Genomic DNA, 21,674 nt, shown 5'->3' with positions numbered 1-21,674 from the left:
AGCTGTTAATAGTGGTGGGCAGAGCGAGGCTTCATGAAACACTGAAACAGTTGAAGCAAAGTACCGTATTTGTTTCGAGGCTTCGAAACTTTACCAACACCCGTCTCCACGGTGACACCTAGTGGCCAATTGCCCATGTTATCTGAAACAACTTTGACAACAAGCCATTTAAAAATAAATAAAAATATTTTGTTTTCGTTAATGTGGTGATATTTTAAAATCCTATAATAATATCCTATATAATCCTATATCATAATAATAACTAGGTTATTTTGGTCATGAAAAATGAATAAAACAAATAAATCCACAATGGTCTAATTTTTTTTTTTTTTTTTAAAGATTTTTATTCAAAAATATTAATTGCTCTGCTGTGGAAGGGCTTAGCCTACTTCTTTTTTTACTGATAATTTCTCCAGCCTTAGAAAAAATCCTCTCACAAGGGACACTTGTTGCTGGCATGCATAGATATTTTTTAGCAAGGACATACAAATGAGGAAAAATCACAGCTCTCTCTTTCCAGTAACTTAGTGGATCATGGGTTCTTGGCAAAAATGCATCTTTTAGGTACTTTTTAACTTCTACTGTGGCATCTGCTGTGGCACTGTGTATCGCCTGGGTTTCATGGATACGACTATCAAAAAGTTCCCATAAACTGTCCTGGGTTTCTGTTGTTGATGTTGTTGTTGATGATGATGATGATGATGGGCCTGATGTTGACTGTGGCTCTGAATGAAAGTAAAAACAACAATTAGTTACTAAGTCTAAACTGACAGCATATATGAAGTATAAGTCACATAATTATTCAGATGACATAACTCCATAATGTCAGATGAAGAGTGAAACTGCTTACCAGGAGTTGCTGTGTTTGAACGCATCAACGAAGCACACTCCAGTGTGATCTGCTTTTCAGCCTCCTGGGCTTTGGCAGGATTTCCAAAACCCACATTTTTGAACCTTGGGTCCAGCAGTGTAGCCAGAGCCAAGGCTCTGAATGACTCGTACCCACCACATCTTGAGTGCAGACCTTCTTGCAGGTGTGTGCCTGTTCAAAACACAAGCAAACCATATTGGTTATATTGATAAAAAATAATATGACAGTTGTGGCCAATACATTACATACAGTAGTATGGTCATTGTGGCCCACCTAATTGTGCAGTTGATTCCTGTGCTGATTGGCCTTTTTTCTGCGATAGCTTGTGCTGCAACATCCTGTAAAGTGGTATGAGCTTTGAAGCAGACACTCTCTGTTCCTCTGACAACTCTGTCGTTGCGAGTTTGAAAGGCTGCAGTAGTGACAATGATTCTTGTATAATGTTATACTCAAAACTTGTCAGCGGAGCAGTATCACTGTTTAAATTTGATAGCGCTGCACCCACTGGCTCTCGTTGCTCATACAAGCGCTGCAACATGTCGTAAGTGCTGTTCCATCTTGTGTCCACCTCCTGCATCAGTTTCAGAGCTGGTCTGCCCATCAAGCCCTGCATCTCCACAAGCTTGTCCTTTGCTTTGCAGCTGGATCTAAATAACCCCACTATCTTTCTGGCTTTCTGTCGTATTTCATTGATGAGTGGGGTTTGATCTAGGGCCTTTTTTACAATTAAATTTAAATTGTGGGCAAAACATGGGACATGCCGAAGGTTCAGTAGCTGGGCACATAAGATCATGTTGGATGCATTATCAGTCACCATACACTGAACTTTGGTGGTTATTCCCCACTCGGCCATTAGCAAAGCTTTAGCCTCCATGAGATGCTGGGCTGTGTGTGTTTGGTAAAACCTCCTTACACCCAGTACAACAGTTGCCAACTTTGCCTCTGGTGTTATGTAGTGGCAAGTAACACCAAGGTATCCGTCCATATTAATGGAGGACCACATGTCAGCTGTAAGGCTAACAAAATCTGCCTTTTTTAGGTCCTCCATTGTCTTCTCCTTAGAAATGTTGTACCTTTCGGTTACCATCGTTTTAAGTGCCTTCCGGGATGGGAGGACATAGCTTGGATCAAGTTTGTTCACAAAAGCCATGAAACCCTCATCCTCCACGATAGTGAAGGGCTGCAAATCCTTTACCACCATGTCTACAAGAGCCTCATCCAATTCCCGCTGTCTGCCTTTTAAAAGAAAATAAAGATAAAAGATTAAAAGTACTTTCACAAAACTAAATTTCAAAAAAAATAAAAGCTTTTTCAAGTTTGGAAAAGTTTATGCTCAGTGTGCAAAGACAGATCAAATACAATATAAAATTACAACAATTAGGAAAACCAAAATGTTGTCTTCAAGCCTATAAAAATATCTATGTAATACAGTGACTAAGTTTGTGAGATGTTACATTTACATATTCAGAGTGAAGCTGTTTTCAACATGATTGGGAGTTTTGGAAAAGATTGACGTTACGTTGTAAGGCTGGTGGACACAAGCCTAAGTCTATTTAAAACTATGGACTTTCTAAACAGTGTTACATGAAGTACATATTATATCAAACAATGTATACCTTGTTTAGATGGCCCAGCAGTGTCAGTAGCAGGCCTAGGTACAGGGGGAATGTTACCATCCTCTGCACACTGCAAAATGGCAGGATGAGTGCTCCTCAAATGGCGCATCATGGATGATGTATTGCTGAAGTAGGCTAGCTGCCTATCACAATACATACATCTCACTTTATTTGGGGTTTCCAAATGGAAATGCTCCCACACCACAGATTTACGGCATCTCTTCTGTGGAGCCTCCATTTCTATCTATTCTATTAATGTCTATATCTATCTATCTATCTATGAATCTATATATTTATGAAAGTATATATATATATATATGAATCTCTCTCTCTCTCTCTCTCTCTCTATATATATATATATTAATATATGAATCTATATATGAATTTATATATCTATGAATCTATCTATCTATATATATATGAATCTATCTAAATTCTATATCTCTAACTACTGTGCTATCTGTCAATATCTAACTTAGCCTATATAAATGTGTCACTATATCTATCCTAACTATCTGTCACTGTCTTTAGTTTATCAGTAAATATATTTAACTTAAATGTAACCTAAATATAACTAACTAAATCGCACTATAAATGTCAATAAATCGTAAACGCTATCTCAAAATCTTTCTCCTCTCACAAAAACCCACGAGGTGAAGGTGCATTAACTCCTCTTTTAAACTTTGTGGCAGTTGAGACAGATGTGCGATTGTGTGGTTTGTTCCCGCCCCTGTCAATCAAACGCAGACTCGGCAAGCGTGCCACCTGTCGGTCGAGACACTTATGAAACGCGCAGAAGCTTCGTTTAGCCATAGTCACGTGACATGGGTGTTTTGAATCACAGTTCGGAGCAGTGTTTCGAAACATCTACGCTTCGGGATCTCGACACTGTGTCGAAACGTTAGTTTCGCGTCAGCCATCCCTAGCTGTTAATGCCATCCTTTTCTGCATTTCTTCTAACATGTTACTTTTTGACTTTTCTCTTGTTTTTAATAAATATTTTCCTTTTGGTAATTATTATTTGTGTGTAAAAGTGATATTTAAAATGAACAACATTTGTAGGTTTAATGCCTAGCTCAATTTGGGTTAATTTTAACGTAGAAATGCATTGTTTCCCCACATGGCTGCGAGTTTATTTTCTGCCAGCAGGAGGCGCTAAGAGCGGGAGAGGTAGGTTTCTCTGGTAACGGCTGCAGAGCGGTGCTGAGCTCACAAACGCTGCCTTATCAAGCACATGCGAAATGATATCGAACATTTTCTAAATACAGTAGTTTTCCTTCTGAAATACAGTGATAAAAAAACACCCGCTCTGTTTTTTTAAACCCTGCAATATAGTCATTTTAAACCATAAAAAAGGCAACCCAGCAGGCTGGGTTAAATATGATAACCCAACTGGTTGGGTTAAAACAACCCAGCGCTGGGTTCGTCCCTTTTTGACCCAGCGCTGGGTTGTCAAAATAACCCAAATTGGGTTGTTTTCAACCCAGCAGTTTTTAGAGTGTACTTACATCTCCATTGATGATTCACTACCAAAAGTTCCATTGAGAGAAAAATTTTAATTTGAATCTGGGCACTATTCATTGTGTCTTGTCCTTCAAATCCTCAGTATAACACCGCAACACTGCAACCAAAAAGACACATGAGAGATGATGGAGACGTTGAGGAGACATCTGTGTGTGGGGGAAAGATTTGAAATGCCACGCGAGTCTGCTGTTGTTATGTCAATGGAAAGTAAATCAGAGCTCTGAATTCCTGTGACTTGTAGGCCCTGAGAAGCACTTCCAAATATAGGAAAGAGCTGCTATACAATTCACTGAAGAAAGAAGTGATTTAAGAACGTAAATTCAGTTGGATGGTGACCCACTTACACTATCCTTGAAAATACATTGGTGTTCACATTATTGCTTTATTTGTTTATTTAAAGCTGAAGTGTGCTATTTGTTGTTTTAATATAAAGATACTTTCTCCAATCCCACTTTAATGCCAGAGACAACCAAGTAAGCCATTAGGAGGTTGTAAATACTGTGGCCCTATATCTTGTATTAAGGATCCCAACCAGCCCCACACAGCAAAACTGGTGCAACTAATGGTGAGTTTAAGGCTATTAGGGGACTGTATGTTTGTCCAAAACCATAACAGATGGGTTCAGGGAAACTCATTTGTGACTCTAGTTACACAAGATTGACACACTTTAGCTTTAAGAGAGGATCAGTATGCGCTAAGTGAGTGAATGAATTGAATTCAATAAGAAAATGAATTGTTTTACTATTTGAATGTAATTTAATCTTAACAGGAGGTTTTAACTGGGTATCCATGTCCTTAGAGGCGTACTGTACGTCCAAAGTTGCTTACAAAGCATTATATTGACATAATTGTATCCACTCCTCCAATCTCATTGTATGTAAACTATGCCCTTGGGTATTTTCCTGGTCTCCTCCTCTCATCCCGAAGTCTTTACTTCCTGGTGCACGTTTCTTTGGCTATAGCCCTTGAATAAACCAGTGAGGGTGTGCAAGGAAATCATTATCACAGTCCTTCCTCTCCACACAGAAACCCGAACTCTCCACAATCAGCCTCACACCTATTTCAGCTCAAATGAACACAATCCAGCCTTACCTGAAATAATTTACCTCCTTCTACACACATTATACCAATATTTAAAGGTCAAATATGTTAAGATATGCAACATCCAATGGTGAATACATACTACGCACAGGAATGTAATGGAAAAAAAAAAGAACGATTATTATGCTGTACTTTTGTTTGTTGCAGTCGGCCAAACAGATTCAAGCACTTAATGGCCCATTGTGTGTGTGTGTGTTTATATATATATATATATATATATATATATATATATATATATATATATATATATATATATATATATATAAGCTCTATATATATATATATATATATATATATATATATATATATATATATAAGCTCTATATAAGCCATTTTATACTGATATATCTCAAAAGGTACAAGGCACAGGATGAAATGTTATAAAGATCTTATAAAGATTACATATTCATTCAGTAATTGGTTTAGTGACTACTTAACTGATGCATTTAACATTGATCTACTCACTGTCTGTAGAAAGTTCATTGATGAGGCAACTAACTAACTAACTAAACACTGAGGCCATCAAAAAATGACTGCTGAGGTCTTCAGTATAAGATCACATGGGTTCAAAGGTTAGTGTCTATCAATGAGGTCATAGGTGATTTAATCAAAATGGATTCTGGTGAGGTCACTTATTACTTCCTGAGCGAGGTCATTACTGACCTCAAAAATGCTAGTTCATTGATGATGTCATTAATGTGTTCAGATTAAGCTGCAATGCACATTAACTTTCAAATTTTAAATTAACTTTTTCCTGGTAGTTATCATTTCAAAGGTGTTGCTGAGAAAATAAATGTGTCCTTTTTTTCTCATCAGGTTACACTTTTAGAAGCCCATTTTTAACTCCTGGCTCCATCTAAACTCATTAACATTTTCCCCATAAAGACTATTGTAATATTCACTGTAAGTCACAGATCATGAGCCCCCTGGTGGATTCAGGTAAAGTGGGTCACTTTTTGTCACTGAAAGAATGGCAAAATGTGGCCCAATTTTTCCTTATATATAATGTGACGAGTCAGCTGCCTCCTCCCTGATTGTCTCCGGGACCCCGTCCTAAATCGCCGCCCTTCACCAGGCTCCCGACTGGAGTGGGTGTGTGAGAGGAGGTGCGCTGGACGAGTCAGGGCTGGCGGCGTGTGATGGGGCACACCTGAAGGAAATGGAGCCTCATCACCGCCGCTGTTTAAAAGCCCAACGCGCCTCTCCTCGGGAGACCGGTCTCTTCCCCGTGCATGCACACTGGTGTCCTCGTGGGTCCAGAAAGGGTGCGTTGAGGGACTCCCGCGCCACCAAGACGTGAGCTGCCGGACCCGCGATCCGGAGGAGAACCGCACCCGTTTACACGGCCGACGGGCCAGGATGCCGGGCCGTCCGTCCCCTACCAGCGCCGTGGCCAACGAGAGAGACGCGGCCGCTAGGAGAAGCCGCCGCCCCTCGCGCCCCGGACCGAGGAGGGGAGCGCGTGCGGCCGCCGGACTCCGCCCCTTGCCTGGACCCTTCCTCGATGAACACTGCCCGACCTACACAAACCCCGCAGCACGACGAGGACACCAGATTCCCTGTTATTTTGGACACTTTCCCCCTTTGGCCACTTTTATTTCCTGTTATTTTATGATTTCTGTTAATAAAAGCCTCTCCGAGGCCTGACGCCACGCCCACTGTGTCTGTCTTGTGCTCCTCCCGTGACAATAACTATTCATAAAGAATTGCATGTAAACGTATTCCAAATGTTGCTGCATTTTTAGAGCATGTATGCTGTGCACAGCATGCACATTTTCTGTATGCATGAGTGACCTACTACAGGTGCCAAAATAGTCAATAGTATATACAGGTCATGCTGAACTATCCCATAATGCAGTGCACTGGACTTGACTTTAGATTTGCAGTATGATGAATTAAATGTCAACCAATGCAAAAAAGAAGCAAAGTCTTTTTTTTTTTTTTTTTTTTTACACATTCAGTATGACTATACAGCAATAAAACACAAATAAAATAATAAAGAAATCTATTGCAACTGTACTGTAAAATAATTAATTGAATAATAATCATAACAATAATAGTAAGCTACAGTATAATGTAAATAATATTATAAAAAAAAGTAAATGTGTTAAAAAAAAACAGCCCATTTTTTTTTCCTGTGATTTAAATAATTTATTTGAGTCAAGTTTCTCAAGTCGGAAGATACAGAAATCCATAGATGCAAAAATCTAATCACTGAGAGTTTATTTCACAGTATTCAATAAACTGATATTTTAATCTGAACACAGCCAAAGACGTTTTTAATCCAAAACACGTAGTTGATTGCAATTTGAGTACTCTGGTGATCAATATGAGTTTGTTGCAGTAATAAGCATCTTCTAAGAGCTGATGCATCTGTAAGCTCTAACACACACACAGGGACTACGACAGTAGTGACACGTTCATCACCAGCCCACTTGACACACCACAGATGCTGCTAGCTAAAATCCCAGGGTGCTTTGCCTGTCTGTTCCCTCCTACAGCGAGCAAACACTAAAGGGACGCGTACCATTTCTTGACACCACCGAACATGCAACATCAACATGATGATCAGAAGAACTGAGCCCCACGCGAACGAGCCGGTTCTGAACAAAATATTTCTGCCATACTTATAAAGAGTCTGGAGAGTCAGATGTGGGACATGAATACGAGGCGCACCAAAGGCTTCATTTTTGTGCCCGTGAATATCATTAGCTATCACTGCTTCTCTAATCATTCTCCAGGAATATTCTCCACAAGCCGAGCAGCAAGCTTCCTCCCCGCCCCCTTGTCTTCCCTCATTTTCATTTAGACTGTGCCAGCACTAATGCATAGATTTTGAATTTCTTTTATTAAGAGGCTTGATTAAATCTTGCAGGGAAAGTGGCTGTTTTGCATGCAGGCTGTAGCGCTTGATTCTGATGGCGGAGCCTTAACCTTTGTCTGGGTTCTTGATATGTGACAGATATTTTCTCGACAGATACCTATCTTACTGGTGTGTTCCTGCTATGTGCTATTCAAATGTTGCTAAAGATATATGTTACTTTGTACAATCTTCATATAAAGAATTTTTGTTCCACTATTAAGAACTTTTTGTGCGGTGGAAGGCTTCCATGAATGTTTACGGTTCTGGTAAGATAGCCCAGTCTGTCGTGATTGGTCTACAAAGTACAGTAATATTTTGAACGCTTGATAGAAAACAAAAAGATCTATTATTTATCAAACTAACAGGTTGTGCTCCAGTGGAGGTAGCCAGCCATAATCCAAACAAACTGGGTACTGAGCCATCTTTCAAGAACGAGCATTTTGTGAATCTGGCATTAAACTCACAGAGAGTAGAGAAGCAGTCGTCAGTAAAATGATGGGAACACAAAAAAGATGTGGTACAGTTGAAAAATTTATATGAACCACTGATTCATTGCAGCCTCATCTTTTGGAAGTGAAAATAAAACATACTTTCACAGCGTAGGACACACCATCTGTTAACCACACGAACAAGCTATAGTGTTTAAAGACGGGTCAAGCTGTTTGCAGCTGGCCAACGTAGAACATAGGCATGCATTATGCAAATATATATATTGTTATAATGTTATATATATATATAATATATAATATATATAATATAATATATATAATATATATATATATATATATATATATATATATATATATATATATATATATATATATATATATATATATATATATATATATATATAATGTTATATATGAATATTAATTTAATAAAACATAGGAGAGAGAAATCACTCAGTGCTCTTGACTGAATTACTTTGTAGTTTTAAGAAGAGTAAATCTTAATTTAATTTATACAGTGAAGACTATGGAATGCTATTTAACGTGATTATTCGGTATCTGTACCTCAATACCTACAATCTTGAAAAAGCTACATGATTTCACACATGGCCCATGGGTACGTGCACCAGGGCCCAGCAAACCCCAGCTACAATCCTGTACGCAGCTACATTACACACTGTAGTCAATACTCAAAATGGAATAATAGGGGCACTTTAAGGCAAGTAATTTTACTCGGCGGCCCTCTTTGTAAAAGTGTTTGCAAATCTTATTATTAAATTTCATATTTGAAATCACAAGTGAAATCTGACAACTGTCACACAAATGTTTTTTCTTTTGCTCAAATAGCATTTAAAAAAGCATCACTACAGCTGCCATTAGAAGTCCTGGTTGTTATAGAAACAGTCAGCGTTCTGAGATGCATGTCTAGGGCTGTGCATGAGCACTGGATGGTATATCCTGAAAAATAAGCATTTTAATGATATCTGAGAAAAAAGAATGGCGAACATTTGTGGAGAATTTTATGTTTTTCCATTCAAAGAGATAGGAGCTGCACTTGCTTGCCGGAGAGCCATTTCAAAAGTGGCCACAGTGAAATGACTTGCCTTAAATATTGAAATGCAGATTGTTTTCAGCCGCCACATTCAACACTATATAATCATTCGTACAATGGGAAACTAATGTTTCATGAATCACACATTAACCCTACGTAAGCTGATTAGTGCGCTTGGATCTGCTCTCATTTCTATGTTATACTGATAACTGAAGCCCTACCAAAACATTATTTTAAATCTGAATTTTACATTTATTTATTTTTAGATACAAAATCACCCTAAGGATTTCTGGAATTAGCATTGTCAATCATTATCATTAGTCATCTGCTCTAATATCAGATTACAGCAACAAAATAAGAGACATTGCATGAATGAAGAGATAATGAGATGTCTCCAGTGCAAAACAAAGCACAGTTGTGGCACTGGAATTGAATTGGAAGCTATTGTTTCTATTTAATTGCTTTACATCTTCAAACAAAGCAAAGTGGTCTAAAGTTCCCCACTGACATTTTGCCATTGGTCCAAAAATGACAAAACCAAAAATATGAAGAAAATGCTGTCTCAAGAAATAATGAGAAACAGACTGTGGAGTTCTACAGTGAATACTTTAGTCTAAAAGAGAGATAAGCACAAGCACAACCACAAAACTTTAATGTGGTTAAGCATGATGATGTTTTAGGGCGAGCAAGGTGTGATAAAACTAACATTTCATTATATAGCAAAAAGCCAAAAACAATCCTTCTTTATGTTTCATTAATTTTTGGATCCTCTCTTTATTCTTTTGTTCCATATCTTTCTTCTGTGTTTTCTTTTCATGTCTCAGGCTAATTGGTAATCATATTATTCTAAAGACTTTGGATTTAAAAATGTTGTTAGTGTGGGTAGTGTTTATTGGGAACTAATGATAGCAAAACTGCCAAGAGGGAGAATACAATATGCATACATTAGAGAGAAAATGAGTCTGCTGTGAATAAACAGAGAGCGATGACATCTGCTTAGCATTGGGAGAAAAATGGAATCCAATTGCTTTTAGCCAACAAAAATATTTCATCACACCAGATCCTTATATAAAGCTTCAAATTTGACTAGCTTGGGCCAATACCAGCAAGGTTATGAATGACAGTTTTATTTGGATTAATTTTATAATTTGCAGCTGTGTGTGAATATGACATTATTTTTAATAGAATGTAAGAATAGAAATCAGATACCTTGCATTATAACACAAATTATATCATACATATTTACAACAGAAAATATCATTGAAAAGAATAGTTCTCCTCAAAATAAAAATTCATGCTTGTTCCAAACCTGAATGTCATTCATATTCTGATGAAGGTTCAAAACGTTTTCTTCTATGCAATGACATATTGATGATGACCAGGAGCTGTCAAAAACAATGCATAAAAACATGTATTTGTGTTAAATTTCAACTCTCCAGAAGTCATATGTTAGATGAGTGTCACAGGTTTAGATAGACACATGGTAGAGCAAATGATTTTTATGTGAAATATCCAATTTAATACATTAATTGAGTGTTATTGAACACATTTCTCTGCATCAGTGATCTTAGGCCATCAACAAGCTCAGTTATGGGTCTTCTAGAGTGCACAAACACACACAAACAGACTCTAACACTCTCCTCCCCCACATGTCTATCAACAAAATGAGTTCAGACAGGCAGAGGACAGATGAGATTTAAAAAAATATATAAAAATAAGAAGATGAAAAGGAGTAGGACCATTAAATAACCAAAAAAAATGACCACTGTCAGGATTAGCGGTCAGGTTGAACCCCAGTGCACAGGACCGGATGTGCACAACACATTTGTCACAAGTGATAATGTGCAGGTATGCAAAAGTAATGCTAATCATGTTATCTGCTACACAGTGTAGAAATTGTGCTGTGGCTGAACGGTGATAAAGTAGCAGCAGAGACTCTGCATTTACATTCAAACCGCAGAGGTGCTGTACATGTGTGAGGAAAAACTCCTGATTCAACGAATTCTTTCACCTACTTTTCAGAGGAAACATGGAGATTCGTTTTAGAGTTATCAGCAGAGTCAGCTAATTTTATGCCTGACTCAAAAACTGTAGAGATACTGCAAAACCAGAGACCCTTAAGCCAGAAAGTACACCCCAATGGTCTTGACCATCTCTTAATATAGCCTATGATACACATGTGCCTTGTAAAGGGGTTTTATATTAATGGAAATCACATGGTCTTCCCTGTGCTGTTCACTCAAAGAAGCACACAGCATTGTTCCCCTCTTGCTCTGTTTTGATGATTTGTGTTCAGTGCGCCTTTCAAAATTAAATTGAAAATGTCTTTTAAATTCCAACTCACTTTTTGAATTTGAATACTGTAGTAAACAGGATTCAGATGTAATTCAAATTAAACATTTATAATAAAAATGTAATGAAAATGTCACCTAAAAATGTGTACTGACATTATACACAGTGCTGTGCAAGAGTCTTAGGCCAATAGAATTGTCATTAAAAAAGAATTTTTTTTGCATATCTTCCCACACAGTGATGTAGATATGTGGCAGATATGTGTGTGGACAAGTCTTAACTTTTATAAAGAATATCTCTTTGGATTTGAGACTTTAGTCTTTGCAACTTTACAGATCTTGTAAGAGAGCTTGTATCACTCCAAAGAGAAAGGAAACATTGAAATCACATCATATGACCCTTTTAACTGAACTGCAAACGAAAAGGCTACTTTGTGAATTGCTAACTAGCTGATAAGATTTCTGGATCACTGTACATTAAACATACTGATATGCAAGGAAACAAGCATACAATTGTAAACAAACATAAAACACTACAGCTTTACTGCCATCCTCTGGTGAAACCCATCCATTTATATATTTTCTAATATGCACATTATCTAATAGGGTTGCAGGTAGAAAATCCTAGAGTTTGGGGTTGTAGACAGGCAAACACCATTGACAGAGAGCCAATCCGTCGCAGGATACATTACAAGTACAGAGAAGAGGCATATCAGTTCAGTTGCATGGTTTTCTCTCCCTCTTTGACTTTAGACTGTTTCATATTGTAGGTTAAAAACAGCTTTAATTACATAAAATTCGCAGGGGTGCATTTCTCAAAAGCCAACTATGGTCACAAGTTCTGACATTACGAACATTACCAATCCTGAACCCATAGCTCCAACAAAGTTCTGTTTGAAGCATAGTTTCTTGTTGTAAGTTGTGGATTTAATAGATGGACTTGAGTGGAAGAAGCAAGCTAACATGCATTACAATTAACTTATTTCATTGAATAGATATACAATTTTTATTTTACCTCTTTTAGTTTGATAAGGGAATTAAATCACCATTTTTTGAAGAGTGTGCATTTGTTCTCGTACCATGGGGAACGCCAGAGTGACAAAGAAACCCACAAAATGAAGCAGAATAACGAAGAAATTTCAAATGAGTCCTTAAATGCCATGTTTGTTATTTACAGCAATGCAATGATATTACTTTGACTTTAAACTAAATTCTCCAACGATGTATTGTACTATAGCAGTTATGCAGCAAGTCATGTCGTTGATCAGAAACGCACTACAGATCTGTTGATTTTGCTTTATTTTGTCAGCTACTGCACATTAACCAAGTTAACAACAATTTGAATGTATATTCATTCATAAAGATTAATTCGGACTACAAATACAGATTTGTTCAGTAGATTCACAATCATACAGTGCTTATAACAGACCATGCTCCAATGCTACCGAGGCAGGAAAAGCCACCAAAGCAGTTGCGCAAAGGAAAAGACTTCAGTGATGAGACAATTTTATTTACTTAAAAGATTCATTCAGCACACTGATTCATTCACAAACCACTAACACAGAGCAGTTTGTTCCTAATAGTGATGCTGCCCTGCACACACTACTTTATACACACAGATGAGGAATGTTTTTTTATGTAAATTAAGATGACAATGGTACTACAGAAACATATAGGACATGTAACATGTCTAAACTGACGTACCGCTAATATCGAATGTTGTTTATATTTAAACATTTTCAAATTGAAAAAAACTTCAAACTTTCAGGCCATGCTTTCTCAAGCCAAGCCAACCTAAATTTTGACTTGAGAAAATGTATTAATTTAGTTGATGTTAATGCTGGTTATAAATTAAATCTCTTAAGGTAGTATACAGACAAAGCAAATAACACTTTTTCTAACACCATGCTATAATATATTTAAAAATACATTTAAAATATTTTCCTTGTATGGCTCTTCTGCCTTTCTTCAAAATCATTTAATATTGCTTTAGTATTGTTTGTTCTTTTATGTAAATTACACGCAGACTCAAACTAAGCTTGATGAAGTCAGCAACCTGTCTGACAGATGTAAATCTTCTAGTAGCTGTGCGTGCAAACTGCCATCGTTAATCTTGCAGAGACGGCGAGCTTGAGCGGGGAGTTCTTTGTCGTGAGTGAGCAGGAGTAAGTATTCTGATTAATTATTTTGTATAGTATTTTAAAATGTAACACCAGTACGCCATATTAAGTTAATTGCCTGCGAACTTCTCCTGTCTGTACGGTAATGCGACAGAGAGTCGAGTGGTTATGACGCAATCGTTAGCCTATTTTTTACAAAAACTGTTTCTACGGGGCCATAATGTAACATAGAAGGTAATGGAGCCCTTTATACATTGTCCTGTATCTTTAGAAATAATTAGGCTAATGGACAAATGGAGTCTTTAAACGCCTCAGATGTAAAGTTATTCGCTGTCAAAGTGACGCCAAAATGAATGGGAGTCAATGGGAATGCTAACGCAAGTGAAGTTATGCTACAAGATGGCGGCACGCGGCCGACTTCAACTTCCGGTCGACTTCCTTGCCGCCTGGCCATAATATAACATAGAAGGTAATGGAGCCCTTTATACATTGTCTTGTATCTTTAGAAATAAATAATGGACAAATGGAGTCTTTAAACGCCTCAGATGTAAAGTTATTTGTGTCAAAGTGACGCCAAAATGAATGGGAGGTCAATGGGATGCTAACGCAAGTGAAGTTCTGCTACGAGATGGCGGCACGCGGCCGACTTCAACTTCCGGTCGACTTCCTTGCCGCCTGCTTCTAATTGACTTCACTTGTCTCAGATAAATACAATGAGGGCGCTGTGTCCATTTCTTTTACTGTCTATGTTAAATACTCCAGTGCCAGTACCTGGTTGAGCTCCCAGGTGGCATTATTATGCCTTAACGCTGACTCCTGTCACACAAGAAGACGCAGCAGCACTCTATGCAGCTAACGTAGACTAACCATGTTCCGTACAAAACGATGTTCCGTACAGGTGACGTTTTAGCGCCGATTGCAGAATAAATAATTACAGTTCGTACATAAACTATATATCTGTGTCATCCTTATGTTTCTCTCTTTCACTCCCGATCTAAACAGAGACCAATCCGCTGTTTGTTTCAGTAATATTTGAGTAAGTTTGCTCGTTGCGCCCACCGCGCTTGTAAATGGACAGTGGGGAAGATTTACTTCAAAACTTCAGCTTGGGAGGAAGACAACTAGAGCAGCGAAAATGTACATTTCTATTCCACTTATGTTTCTCACAGTACTACAGCCTGTATTAAATGAATATTATGTTATCACAAATTGTTAAATATATTACCTTTTGTTGAATAAATGCTTTGAAATGGGAGTGTTTAAGCATCGATTGCGGGCGATAACCACTTAGCGTCACCCTCACCTGAGACTGGCGGCAGAGATCTCTTACTTTATGAAGTTTTCACATTGGTTAACCTTTTTTTTTAATTAATCAGTGCCCTTCTCGTTTTCTGCATCTTCAGAAAGATAAGGAAATTATGTTCTCTAACCTTTCACATAGTTCATGCTTAACTCACATGTCATAATTAATATCACGACACAATCATGCCTAACTCGCATGCGCCCTTTATTAAAGCAGCCATTAACTTGTATTTTGATCAAATAAAAAGGTAATAATCTTTGATATTTATTGGAATTATGTTTTCTTGCAGTTAAAATAAATAACAGCTCACTTTTGATAAGTGAAATGTCCATTTTCGCCGATAAAATCAAGTAATAAGAGCTGTACGGAACATCATTATAAGCCTGTACGGAACACCGTTAACCCCTATCATCTTCCGTACACTGGCGGAGGTGGTACTTTTCCCCAGTTTTCTCAAAAACTATTGGTCCTAAAGACATCAATCAAAGTGTAGACTGTGTAATAGGTATTCCCCCGGAGAATGAGCACACAAGCATGCTTGTATGTCTTTTTACAACGGAGGAGTGGTCACTGGCGTGCGGTGAATAGCGAAAAGTGTACGGAACATGGTTAGTCTACGTTACTCCTAGCTACTCCGAGCAGAGCAGTATTCATCAGATTAAGGTGACATTATTTTACTGGTCATAGAATGGGAAACGTGTTATTAACCTGTTAACAGCCGTTTTCTGTGCTCATATATTAGAGTAAAGGTTGATTATTTTAATAAGTACCGCGTTCTTTACTCGTCTTATTTTGTATTTGCAATAAATACGGCCTGTGCGTAGTAACTCTTTCTTCTTAATGCCTCGTCTGCGGATATTCTTCATTAGTTAACATATTTAAATTAACAAACAATAATGAGCAATATTTCCACAGCGTTTACTATGCATTATTAAAAACACAAGTTGTGTTTCTAAACACATTAATGCACTGTGAACTAACATGAACAATGAATGAAAAAAAAAAGATTCATAAATTGTGTAATAAATGTATTGTTCATTGATGTTGGTTAATACATTAATGTTAACAAATTACATCTTATTGTAAAGTGTTACCATTAATATTTATTCATTGTACTGTTGAACTTGACTGTATTTTCTCTCATTATTTTATAGCTTCAAAGAAGACAGAGAAAACCAGTCTTGTGCCCTGCGTTTATCAGTAAGCTTATTTTCGTTGGGTGAAAAAGAAATACTCAATAAACAAAGTAAAAAACATTTTCACTGATATCTTTCCCCCAAAGGTTTCTATAGATATCGTGAATTCTTAAGGCCACAAAAACCATGATATTAATAATTTAATATCGTGACAGCCCTAGTCTGGTTGTCGCAAACTAACTATATTCATGTTAAAACAAAGTAATACAGTTTGCGTGCACTTTATAACAAGGCATGGTAAGACAGGAATTTTTTGCACACAGTATTAAACATTCATCTTCATTCAACTTCCACGTCACAACTCCGATATGAATTAAAACAAAAAATAAAATAAACAATTATACTAACAGAAAGCATATACTTTGTGGTCAAAATAGGATTCATGGCTAGAAATATAGGACCTCTGTGCACATGCTAATTGTTAATTCTTTGTTTTGTTGATCAGGTAAAATTTACAGTGAAGATGCCAGGCATGCCATATATCAGAGTGATGAGAAGGCAGTGCTCTCTATGTAATCTTATATTCACGTTAATCACAGACTACAAATTACGTTTCATTTGGTTGTTTTGACTTGTTTACTGAGTCCTTATTTGGGAAACCACCTCCACTGAAGACTCATGTTTTCTTTCTTTAAGCCTGGTCATCTTGACCGTCTCCCCATAGAGAATGCACTGACACTCATGTCCAATAAGGGCCCCATTGTTCCTCAGATCATTAAACTGCTGGATTTGTTTTATTTCGAGGAGCTCTGTGATGGAAGCCTTGAAGAGAGGACAGCACAAAATGTAAGGTGGCAGAACACTGATGCTGCTAACATTTGCGGGACATTAAACTGGAGAACCTGCTGGTAAACCAGGACACCATTGAGGTCAATTTGACTGACACTGAGTGCAGCCTTTAAAGTTTTCCATGGTATGTGTTATATACAGAAATGCAATCTATAGATAGTCAACATGCAGTAGTGATGTATTAAACATCAGACAACATTACTTTCCTGCAGGAACAAAAGTGTACGGTCCTTTAGAGTTCAGCATGAAGGGCATGTACTATGCAAGGCCGATGACATTGTGGAGACTACGGTTCCTCCTGTGTGAAATGGTTTGCAAGGAACAGCCTATGACTGTCACGTGATCAGTGTGGACCTCTGGACCAGAACTGGACTGTCACAAGGTGAGATCTTCATCAAAGAACAAAGGCGGACAATTTATCATACAAATAAGACCTTTAATAACAAAGAAAACAGGGTAAAGTTCAAACTAATTTTCAGACATCTCTCTAGTCTTTTTGAACAGAATACTCCCAGATGATTTGTGGTTGTCTACAGCCTAAGCCACAGAAGAGATCCATGCTGGAATGGTAATACAGAAGCAAAATATAAGACTTGCAACATAGAGGATAAGCTAATTGACTTAATACTGACATCAAGTATTGTTTTACATTTAAATGAGCCTCATCATTCTATGTCAGTACAGCAGCTCAAGTTCACATTTGAAATCAACACAACTGTCCCTGAAGCCTTGAAGCCTGATCAAATGTGTAACAAGCTCTACCAGGGCATCTACCGCTCTGTGAGGAAGACACGCAGTGGTCGGGAGCATCCCTAACGGCTTCAGCTGGGACTGAAGATCAAGCAGCGCCTGTGGCTGATGTTCATCAAAAAAAAAAAGCGCTATACAAATAAATAATAATAATCTTGAATCTGCCCATCACTGGTGGAGACAGAGCAGCCTGACGGACGCGTCCTGATCACGGAGAGCTTCTCCACAACCTGCAGAAGGTTCGCTCCTCAAATACATGTGGACATCTGTTCCTGAGGAATCCAGAAGAAAGAAGCCCAGACACGGAGTCACCACGGTCACATGGAGCATCACACAGTGGGACCTACATTTGAAAATAATGTATAAATTGTACATAGTTATAGAGTAAGTTTATAGTTTGTTAAAACATTATGAAGGTGTCAGTTTTGAGCAGCCCGTGATGAGGAGATAAATCATACGCTAAAAGAGCTGAGAGTGTTAAATATTAGCCTTCCACTGATTATTCAGTATATGTTGAATTTCACAATTGATGGTATATACTGAATTGTTCTCCCTAAAGAGATTTGTATTTATTTTTTTCTGGTCGAATCACACAGAGCGCGTTGCTTCGGTTTATTCACAAACACAAACTCGCTGCATTGTTAAAATGCTTAACTTTGGTCCAGTTCACCTGTTTGTATTCTCTTCATTGTCTTTCCAGATGCAAGTTGTAATATTAAATGCATAGTTCACCCAAAACTTAAAATTTGCAGTTCATTTACTCACCCTCAAGCCATCCAAGATGTAGGTGACTTTTTTTTCCTTCAGTAAAACAGTAAAGAAGAGTTAGCTGAAACCGTCCTTGATTAATCATAACATCCAAGTGTATTTAAGAATAGCATATCGAGGGAACACAAAATTTACCATATTTCTCCTAACAATATATCGACTCGAGGTCTTATGAAGCTACACCATCGATCTGTGTATATAACTGAACGCTATTTACAACATTATTAACGTTAACGTTACCTGTAAACAAGGCAACGGTGAAATCCGATTATTTTCCGTTAACTGGTTCTTTCGGACATTTTGATTAAATTATCTGGTTCAAATCACTAGTTAACGTTAATTTATGCTTGTTTGAGATTAGTAAAATATGCGCAGAACCGATCGCCGGGAGATCCACGCCGGTTAAGGTTTGAAAATTGCTCTGATGTCATGCTGAGGTGTGGCAAAAAAAAAAAAAAAAAAAAACTCGCTACGGCGACTGCTTGAATTACATTTCTTTCTTGTTTCCTTGTGATCTTGACATAGAAGAGTGTAATTTTAACAGAAATAAAGTTGTATTTATATTAGATATTCATTAGACATTCAATCTTTAACATTAAATTGCGTCAAGAACAAAGTCGTTCTAGGCAAACATGCTTAGGTTTATTAATTTATAATATTTGGGACGCTCAGGCTGTGATATTAATGTTGTCCACTAGATGGCGCCATGGGATTGATTTTAACCTGTTTTTATACAGTATGATTTTAACCCAAAAATGCTTCGAGAAGTTTTAATCCTTATGAATTGAAACAAACGCGATGATCTACTTCATTTGCATAACTATGGTGCGCTGACAGTATAGTTTTATATAATTACAGTACATAGAAATCTTTGAATTTTATATTTATCATTAGGCTACATGAACTTTTCTAGACATCAATAAGACATAAAACATCAACATAGGATTGAATACAACCCCAAATCAGAAAAATATTTTTTTAAATGCAATAAAATCAAGATCTTATAATAAAATAGTAATTATATTGTTTATTTGAATGGCAAAAGTGCAAAGAAAAGATTTTCAATGTTTTCACTGACCAAATAATTGGTAATCTGTAAATATAAGATAACTGGGACAGAGACATGTTTAACACTGTGTCCCAGCAACTCTCTTTTAAATTACAATGTTTAATTGTTTGTAAATCGAAGATACTAATAGTTTGTTTTACAAGACTTCAGCTGCCTAGTCTGTGGTCATCATTGCCTGGATGTCCTTTTCATGATGGGTCATACGTGTTCAATATAGGAGACAGATCTGGACTGATCTAGCACATTCACTCTGTCTCTACGAAACCATGCTGTTGTAGCACATGAATGAGAGAAGGACAGAATGAGAGCTGGCGTTTTCTTCTTCTAATAACCATAGACTTCTCTTGAAAGATGTCATCTTGATGGCAGTATATGTCTCTGTACAATACCAATGACATCCAATAACAAATGTTTGCTTTTGCATCTATCACTGGTAAAATTCTGGATTGCTCATTGGTCTTTGGGACTGAGAACTCATCTGTTTTTCCCACTGGACTCATCTGACCACATCACACATTTCCATTGTCTCTGACTATCTGACAGAATCCAAGGCATCACTGCACAGAATTGATGTATAGCTTTCTGATGAGTCAAACCTGATACCCTCACCTATTACCAATTTACTCTGATTATAGACAGTTTGAACCCTTTAAGCCCTGAGGCTTCACCTCAGTGAAGGTATTGTTTTTGCTTTGACATACACAAAATTAATGACTCATAACTCAAAAACTGTAGCAAGGAGAGTCAAAAGGATAGTATAATTTGATAGAAATCTTTCTATATTTTTAGAGGGAAAAATATTTGCCCTCTGAATATTCTCATGTGGAGAAATATATGATAAAATGTAAGAGAAATTTGCGTGGTCAAGGGATATTTTTTAAATATCTCTCTTATATTTATCTCAAGATAAATCGAGCGCAGCGTTAGTTCAGTCAGGCCACGGAGGCAAGGCTGTGAACAGCTGATGCGGTCAGCTGTCAATTCGCTCCGATCACCACCTCTCTCCTATTAGACACGGGACATATATATATATATATATATATATATATATATATATATATATATATATATATATATATATATATATACGTGGCTCTACTGCTCGGTAAGTATGCTCAGTGACTCGCAACCCTCCCTCTATCCCCATTATAAGCATGGGCACATTACTGCGCACCTTCTGGCTGTCGTCTTCTTTGTTTCAGATCACTAAGGCTTCCAAAATCTTAGCTGGCATTGACCTCACTGCTGAGAGACACTCATCTTCATAACCAGGCTACAGGATAGACGTCCCACTGCCACATCTACATGATTATCACTGTTTGCTTCAAAGACTTTATTAAAAGTCTTAATTATTATGTATTTCTAAATTCATAGTTCCAGGGGGTTAATGTTAAAGCTCTTGTATGTTCAGTTATTCTGGGAGCAAGAACCCCCATAAGGAACCATACCGCCAAAGAGAAATTGTGTTCAATAAACTCAAGTTAACTTGCCAAAGTGGTTCCTGTCTGAAATAATTTTTGGTGATGTTCTACATGATTCATTCATGTATGTGAATTACATTTTATGGTGATATCATGAAGTAATCGAAAGTTACAGCATTTGGAACCAAGCTAGCCTTTCTCTTAGTCCTTGACAGTTTAGAAATTTTTGTTTTGAATTTCAAGTTTAGTCAAAGTCCTAAATAATTACACTTGTTTTATTTTACTATGAGACCTTTCAACTTACATATGACAACAACTAACTGAGCTGTATGATGTTTCTGACATATTAGGGTACATGGCACAAAAAAAAGATTTTATTTCTTTAATTTTATATAGTTATACAAGTTATATAAAAGATAAAATACAGAAACATTCTAGGTTTTATATTCTGCTTGCTAAGTGTTCCAAGGATATTTCCAACTGATTTCTTTA

At 37.2% G+C, this 21,674-nt stretch overlaps 1 protein-coding gene and 2 long non-coding RNA genes across 6 annotated transcripts; 1 reads left to right on the top strand and 2 right to left on the bottom strand.

Moving 5' to 3' along the window:
• Positions 1 to 693: 693 nt before the first annotated feature.
• On the bottom strand, positions 694 to 2,092 carry LOC113061651 (zinc finger BED domain-containing protein 4-like). Its single transcript, XM_026230960.1, has 2 exons — positions 1,145 to 2,092; positions 694 to 1,042 (listed from the first exon to the last, which is right to left on the bottom strand). Exons 1-2 carry the CDS (start codon positions 2,070 to 2,072, stop codon positions 762 to 764), a joined length of 1,209 nt encoding a protein of 402 aa, XP_026086745.1. The 5' UTR covers positions 2,073 to 2,092; the 3' UTR covers positions 694 to 761.
• Positions 2,093 to 15,525: 13,433 nt separating this feature from the next.
• On the top strand, positions 15,526 to 18,589 carry LOC113061648 (uncharacterized). Of its 4 annotated transcripts, none has more exons than XR_003278406.1 (4): positions 15,526 to 15,852; positions 16,344 to 16,389; positions 17,133 to 17,556; positions 17,666 to 18,589. It is a non-coding gene; the product is annotated as an uncharacterized LOC113061648 (long non-coding RNA). The 4 variants fall into 4 exon arrangements; XR_003278407.1 differs by having other exon boundaries at positions 17,130 to 17,556; XR_003278408.1 differs by lacking the exons at positions 15,526 to 15,852; positions 16,344 to 16,389 and having other exon boundaries at positions 16,426 to 17,298; positions 17,387 to 17,556.
• LOC113061650 (uncharacterized) lies at positions 18,132 to 20,624 on the bottom strand. Its single transcript, XR_003278409.1, has 3 exons — positions 18,828 to 20,624; positions 18,690 to 18,725; positions 18,132 to 18,267 (listed from the first exon to the last, which is right to left on the bottom strand). It is a non-coding gene; the product is annotated as an uncharacterized LOC113061650 (long non-coding RNA).
• Between the last annotated feature and the right edge of the window lie 1,050 nt (positions 20,625 to 21,674).

Source organism: Carassius auratus, chromosome 43 (genome assembly GCF_003368295.1).
Source record: "Carassius auratus strain Wakin chromosome 43, ASM336829v1, whole genome shotgun sequence".
NCBI classification, from domain to species: domain Eukaryota; kingdom Metazoa; phylum Chordata; class Actinopteri; order Cypriniformes; family Cyprinidae; genus Carassius; species Carassius auratus.
Note: the sequence above shows the minus strand (reverse complement) of the source record. Positions and strands in the feature narration are given on the sequence as shown.